General features: G+C 52.6%; 2 protein-coding genes across 2 annotated transcripts; one reads left to right on the top strand and one right to left on the bottom strand.

The window, feature by feature from the left end:
* The first annotated feature begins 869 nt into the window (after nt 1-869).
* On the top strand, nt 870-1919 carry C1QTNF4 (C1q and TNF related 4). Its single transcript, XM_074227588.1, has one exon. The coding sequence runs from the start codon at nt 870-872 to the stop codon at nt 1884-1886; it is 1017 nt and encodes a 338-aa protein (XP_074083689.1). The 3' UTR covers nt 1887-1919.
* Nucleotides 1920-3985: 2066 nt separating this feature from the next.
* On the bottom strand, nt 3986-6765 carry FAM180B (family with sequence similarity 180 member B). Its single transcript, XM_074227587.1, has 3 exons — nt 6030-6765; nt 5012-5082; nt 3986-4692 (listed from the first exon to the last, which is right to left on the bottom strand). The coding sequence occupies exons 1-3, from the start codon at nt 6334-6336 to the stop codon at nt 4291-4293; spliced, it is 780 nt and encodes a 259-aa protein (XP_074083688.1). The 5' UTR covers nt 6337-6765; the 3' UTR covers nt 3986-4290.
* Between the last annotated feature and the right edge of the window lie 242 nt (nt 6766-7007).

Here is a 7007-nt window from a genome sequence, read left to right as displayed (position 1 = left end):
CTAGGAACCATCTACCTGGGAGCTGCCAGCTGGGAGAAGGACCTGATTACAAATAGGCACAGAATTGGCCCCTAATTCTGGGCTCCAGAATAAGGCCTAGACCACCCTCTCCCCAGTGACTTATTGCACAAAGTGTCTAAAAGTACAAGTCCTGCCCCCAACCCCAAAAGGTGATTCTTTTGGTTCCCACCAGACGCCCTTCCAGGTTATATGGCCCTTTACCCACAGGACAAGCAGGAGTTTTAGACCAAATTTCTAGGCTCTTGGGTATTTACCCTATGTTATGTCCACTCTGTATTATAGGGCTGGTTTTATATGTGGGTAATTATGTGGCACAATCTGATTAAAAAAATAACTCAAGATTCATTCCCATAGGGTAGGCATCATCTTCTCCAGACTTTTGTATTAAAAACCAGTATTCCCAGGTAGCATTAAATTCAGACTAGAGAGAAAAATATCATCAGATAGTTTTATAATTGAGACCTAAAGTCTGGGCTGCCAGGCAGGTGTGAGCCAGGATTTGGGTGTGAGTGGGCCTTGGAAGACCAATTGAGAGGTTTTATTACCCACCAGTCCTGTTTACAGATGATGACATCAGAGATTGTGTGTGGGAAGGGACTTGATATAATCTAGTCTAAAGCATCCCTGCCTGACTCTCCTCCCTAGCCCTCTCCTCCCATCACTAACCCCAAGGCTAACACTCAGGGGAGGGGGATAAAAAAGGGGGAAAGCCATTTGTCCTTTCATTCTGCCTTTTACTTAGAGTCAAGCTGCTAGGCCTTCCTGGGGGGCCTGACTGGGGGAACTGCTGGGATATTTCCCTTATCTTGGCTTCAGTCAGCCCCCTCCCTCCTCTTCCCTTGCAGACCATGTCATTGCTGACCACTGGGCTTTTGCTGAGCCTGCTCAGCCCTGGGGCCTGCTGGGCAATGGGTTCAGGTTCTGAACTGCGCTCAGCCTTCTCCGTGGCCCGGACCAACAGCCTGGAGGGTACGACGGAGATGGCGGTGACCTTCGACAAGGTCTATGTCAACATTGGAGGTGACTTTGACCCTGGGACAGGCCTGTTTCGCTGCCGAGTTCCAGGGGCCTACTACTTCTCCTTCACTGTAGGCAAGTATCCTCAGAAGAGTCTGTCCGTGATGCTGGTGAGGAACAGGAATGAGGTGCAGGCCCTGGCTTTTGATGAACAGCAGCGGCCTGAACGCAAGGCAGCAAGCCAGAGCGCCATGCTGCAGTTGGACTATGGGGACACGGTCTGGCTGCGCCTCCACGGAGACCCTCAGTACGCACTCTACGGCTCAGCAGGGGGGCCCTGTACCACCTTCAGTGGCTACCTCATCTATCCGGATACCTCCTCCTACTTCCACAGTCACCAGGACCTCCCTGCCCAGCTGCCTGGAGCCGTGGCAGCAGAGACAGAACCCGATCCTCGCTCTGCCTTCTCGGCAGCCCGTTCCGAGAGCCTGGTAGGGATCGACGAAGGGACTTTGGTCAGACACAGACCACTGACCTTTGACACAGAATTCGTCAACATTGGAGGGGACTTTGATGCTGCTTCTGGGATCTTCCACTGCCGCCTGCCTGGTGCCTACTACTTCTCCTTCACCATTGGCAAGATGCCTCACAAGATGCTGTCAGTAAAGCTGATGAAGAATCGGGACGAGGTGCAAGCCATGATCTATGATGACAGCCCCTCAAGACGACGGGAGATGCAGAGCCAGAGTGTGATGCTTCCCCTGAAAGCTGGGGACACTGTCTGGCTCCATAGTCACCAGCATGAGGGCTATGGAGCCTACAGTAATCATGGCAAATACATCACCTTCACCGGCTTCCTGGTCTACCCAGACATTTCACCAGGCCAGTTTGGCCCCCTAGGTCCCTGATCCATCCTCCATGGGGGGCCCTGTGGAGCCAGAAAACACAGTGAGGATATGGGAGGGGGAGGGGACGCATGCCATGTATATGTGTATCTGTCTGTCTTTAGTGCCGGGGAGGGGTGGGGGGGGAGGTGGGGGGGCAGCTTAACTGATATGTAGGTGTCACTGTGAGCATGAAGGTTGGAGAGGCCACACAGGAGTCAATTATGGGGATGGGGTCTGGACTGGACCAATAAAATGGGGCTCCAAATGACTCCAGCTGCCAGGATCTCAGCCAGAACTCTGTCTTGGCATGGGCTGACTGGGTTCTGCCCAAGGTGTACTGGGGGCTGGGGGGGGGGGGAGGAAAAGAAAACTGTTGTCTGTCTGGGTGGGGGTCAGGCATGCTCCAGAAAAATCATTTATTCCACAAACATTTACTGAATGTGCGGGGAAGGATGTTAGATCCTGGGGATATAAAGACAGAATAAAAAGGAATAGAGACTCTGCTCCTGTTATAGTCTAAGGCGTAAGATGTTGGGGGGGGCAGCTTGTTGGCACAGGTCCTGGAGTCAGGAGGACCTGAGTTCAAATCCAGTTTCAGACACTTACTAGTTGTGTGACCCTGGGCAAGTCACTTAACCCCGATAGAAGAAAAAAAAAAGAGACCATGGATAGAGATGTTGGTTGGGACTCAGCCTGTGTCCTAACTTCCCTTCCCACCTAACTCAACTTGTTTTAGCCCCCAATTTGGGTGTTCCTTCTTTCTCTGACCTTGCCATCTAAGTTTGATAATCTGACTTCCCCATATGGTTCCCAGGGGTTGGACCTCTACCAAATGACACCCCCTCCCCAATCTGACTCCCCTCAAATAGTCTGACTCCTCCATCTTCTCTCTCCTCAGTCAAACATACTTCTTGGGGAACTTCTCTAGCTGACCTCATTCCTCCTTTGGCCCAACCCTCCTTTCCTGTGCCCATTTGGCTAGATTCCCTCCCCTGAAACTCTGATTTCTTTTCATGGCATTGTAGAAAGTTTATAGGAAGTGGGAGAACATGGTCTGATGCTGAAAACAGGCCCTGGCTCTGACAAGGATGAACCGGAGCTAGGATCAAATAGAGAAAGAAGGGACGTCACCCATGACCGCAGCAAAGCGTTACCATGGAGCAGATGGGCAGTCTTCTAGGGGATGATTGACAAGAACATATGGCTGTGATTGCCTAGACCCGGGGAGCCTGTGGAACAGAAAGGGAGGCTTGGGTGTCTCAGCAGTCCAGATTCTCCTCCTCCCGACACTTATGTTGGACAGAAGCAGGATCAGTCCTGATCCTGCCACCATTACAGTGACTCCTCGCTCCTTAGCAAAGGGTCAGGGAAAAGAAGCCCCCATCTGACCTTTGGGAATTTACCCAGGACTTTGCTATGACCAGTTGACCCAGAATGGGAGATTGCCATTGTTTGTTAAGTCCTTGCGCTCAGTTCTCCCATGAGGGTAGAGGGTCCCTAGTTAAGATGGCTGGAAAAGCAAGCCCTTCTGCTACTTGGGGCAATGTCCACCTCATTGTTCTCACAGCAGATCTCATTGATATTGAGCAAGCTTCCTGGCTCCTTTCTCCAAACCTCCTTCACTTAATTCTACTGCTGAACATTTTTTCAGTGGCATTATGGTGACAGTTATGATTTCAAAGTCAAGATCAAGTTTAGGTTGGGAAAAGCATCCTTTTTTTCTATCTCAACCTTGCCAATCAGTCAGAGGACACTTGGAGGATTCCTGATGACTCCACAACTCTCACAGTCAATCAATAAACATTTATTTAATGTCTACATGTGCCGGGCATTGTGAAATGCTGCCTAGGAAGGGCAGATGGTGCGCTTTGTCTCCAGGTCTGGTCACCATGTCCCCTAGAGACCATATCTGCAATTTTTCTTAGGTCTGCTACTCTCATTTCTAGCATCTAATTGCCTATCCACCCACCCATCCAACCATCCATCCATCCATCCATCCATCCATCCATCCATCCATCCACCCATCCATCCATCCATCCATCCATCCATCCATCCATCCATGCAACCATCCATCCATCCATCCATCCATCCATCCATCCATCCATCCATCCATCCATCTATCTGTCTGTCTGCTTATCTCCCTGTCTACCTATCCATCTATCTCTCTACATACCTTGCCCAAGCTGTGATCTGTTGAACCATAGAATTTAAGAGTTGCAAGGGACAATAGAAATCATCTAAGTCAACTCTCATTTTACAGGTGAGAAAACTGAGGACCATCCCAGGTGCCTTCCCCTGTGCTTCCTAGAGACCACAAGTCTGAGAAAGGGGCAAGAGCAGGAGAGAGAAAAGCGGATCCTCCCAGGGCATAGATGGAGGAAGGGGGAGTAAGCAGCAAAGAAGCAGGTGGTGCTCAGGGCAGAGCTCAGGGGCTGGAGTGCTGTGGATATGGGTCATTTGGGGAGGTCCAAGGACTCAGCAAGGGGATCTGGCCCTGGGGACAGTGGTCCTTGCACAGGTCCTGGAGTATTTCCTGCCCCAAAAGGAAGAAGAGCTCAGCCCAGAGAGCCCTCTCCTCTCCCTCGGGAGCTGCATGGAGGCGATAGACACAGGCCAGACTGGTGAGCAGCAGCTGCTGGAAGTTTGTGGGGCTCAGGGGGGCCTCCTGGCGCCACTGCCGCAGTTGCTGCTCAGTGTGAGCTAAGGTGCTGGGGACCCAATGCTGGAGGAAGAAGATGAGCCGTCGGCCAGGGCGGGTGGATGCCAACTCCTCATCCCGGAGGTGGAACTGTCCGATGGTGTCCAACTCCAGTCCGGTCCATAGGAACTAAAGAAAAAGAGGAATTTGAGGGGGGCAGGAGGGGTGCCAATGGGAGAAACTAGTTAAGGAGAAAGACTAGTTGGGGGCAAACATGGCCCTTGAATAAGGACTGGAAGAGGGGTACCTGTGGGTCTTGGGAAACAGGATAGGCAAGGTTTTGGTAAGGTCAGTTGAGAGGGGACATCAGGGCAGGCCCTGAGCATACGTGGCTCTCCCAGGGTTTAGGGACCCCTGTTATGCTCCCCACCCCAGAGTCTGGCCTTAATGAAGCTCTTCCTCAACCCATCCTACCCCAACCCAGCAAGTCCCGGCCCATGTCAGTGACCTCAAACATCATGTCCAGGTGCTCTGGCTCCAGGGGAACACCGCCCACACCAGCACTGTCCATAGGCTCTCCTGGAGAACCAGAGACAGGTATCAGGATCTCCTCCTTCTACATCCATAGCCCTTACTAGAAGCATCTATCATGTACCTAGAGAACAGACAGCACTAACAGAACATCGTGGCCCCTCCGCTGCCTCGCTCTAGGCCACAAGAGCACAGGGTCATGGATATAGACCAGGAAGGCTCCTTAGAGATAATATTGAGTCCTCCCCTCATTTTACAGGTGAGAAAACTGAGGAACAGGAATTTGCAGCAACTTCCCCAGGGTCACTCAGTGCTGAGTGGCAGAACTAGAGTTGTGAACTCAGTTCTTCAGCCTTCAAATAAACCCAAATTCCCCAACTCCCCAAACCTTCCCTCAAAGGAAAGAGCCTAAGGAACCTCCCCACCCCAAACTCCTGTTTGTGGGAGCTTAGCCCTACTCCAGTCCTCCTCCCCAGAATAACCTCAGTCAAATTCTTTGGGCTCCTCCACTTGGGCCTTGCATTCGGGGACTGTCCAATAGTTGAGCCTAGCACATGATCCCCCTCCCTCCACCCCCTCCCAGGCCAGGAGCTGGTCAGAGACCAGCAGAGCCATGTTCCACGGGTTTTCTGGGCCTTGGGATCCTTGGTCAGGAGGACATGGGCCACCTCATACCCGACAGGAGAGAGCTTCGCTCCTGACGCCCTTGTACTGGCAGGAAGCCCTGAAAGCTCTGGCTCCAGGGAAAGGCACTGGACCATCCTCTGGGTCACCTCCAGCCAGGGCAGGCCCTCACAGCTCCCTGACCAAAGCTCTTGGGGCTTCTCTGCTGAATGCTGGCCTCCCCTTCCAAGTTGAGGGGGGGGAGGGAGGCTTTTGCATGGCCCGGGGGACTCTCGGTCACGGCCCTTCCACTGGCTTGTTGCTCTGCTGCCAGGGTCCTTTGGACCCAGGGGAGTCCTGCCATTCATCTGTTCCTTTCTCATTGGTCTTACCTGTGGGCCATCGGGATGTGGCCCCCACAGAAAGGAGGCACAGGATTGCCCAAAGCCAGCTTCGGAGCTGCAGACCCAGGGCCATGCCACGTACGACGCTGACTGATGCTGACTGTCTCCCCAGCTTCTTAGCTTTCCCCAGTCTCCACTGCAGCTCCAACTTTCCACTGGAACCGGTTCTTCCTTGCTCTCCATCTGCCTCCAATGTAGAGCAGGGTGGGGCTGGCTGGAGGCTCCATGGCTTCCCAGGGAGACTTCTCACCCCCTGAATTTGGGGAATTTGCTTTTCTGGCAGCGGGAGTCCCATTTCCCTGACATCTGGACCTTTTCCCTCTGCTTATGCCCAGTTGGCTGGGTCATCCGGTTAATAAAAACAAGGTGCTTGGTAGCAGAGATCCAGCATGCTACTCCCCTAGGGTGTGCCAGCGGCTGGTCCTGTGAGCACAATTTTGCTGCGTGTGCTCTTGGTCATCCCTCAACACAGCCGTTGCCTCTGGGATTTCTCCAGCAGCCATGACTAAGTTACTAGATAAGTTTGGACTCTGGGGAAGGCTGATGCCTTTGCATTGCTTCTCCAAACACTTGACCCCTCCCCGGGACCCTGGAACTCTTCTTTGATCAGGGCAGTTCTGAGGTCCCCATTTAGCAATTACGATAGCCTGTGAAAGCGCATCCCATGTGTCTGATTTCCTAAAATGGAGCCTCAGCTCCCACCTCTCATCACAACTGTGCAGTGAATCGGGGGTGGGGATGGGGGAATGGGGGAAGACAAAGATGCTTCTTATCGGACCTAAATAAGTAGTTTACCAGTCAGAACTCTCCAGGCTTTGGAAAGGTGTCACCTGAGCCAAACCCAGAGCTGGTGTGGCCAGCCCTGTGACAGTGCAGGTCAAGTCTTAGCCAAGGCTGGTTCCTCTGACTCGTGGCCAGAACACGGCCCAATCTTTCCTGGGACTAGCTGCTTGAACCAAGACCTTT

Source organism: Macrotis lagotis, chromosome 3 (genome assembly GCF_037893015.1).
Source record: "Macrotis lagotis isolate mMagLag1 chromosome 3, bilby.v1.9.chrom.fasta, whole genome shotgun sequence".
In the NCBI taxonomy this organism is placed as follows: domain Eukaryota; kingdom Metazoa; phylum Chordata; class Mammalia; order Peramelemorphia; family Peramelidae; genus Macrotis; species Macrotis lagotis.
The sequence above is the reverse complement of the archived record's forward strand: the minus strand, read 5'-3'. Positions and strand labels throughout refer to the sequence as shown.

Coding starts and splice junctions, on each gene's coding strand:
- C1QTNF4 (XM_074227588.1), top strand. CDS start 870: ATGTCATTGCTGACCACTGGGCTTTTGCTGAGCCTGCTCAGCCCTGGG.
- FAM180B (XM_074227587.1), bottom strand. CDS start 6,336: ATGGGACTCCCGCTGCCAGAAAAGCAAATTCCCCAAATTCAGGGGGTG. Junction 5,083..6,029: donor CACATCCCGATGGCCCACAG/GTAAGACCAATG, acceptor CTGGTTCTCCAG/GAGAGCCTATGGACAGTGCT. Junction 4,693..5,011: donor ACCTGGACATGATGTTTGAG/GTCACTGACATG, acceptor CTTTTTCTTTAG/TTCCTATGGACCGGACTGGA.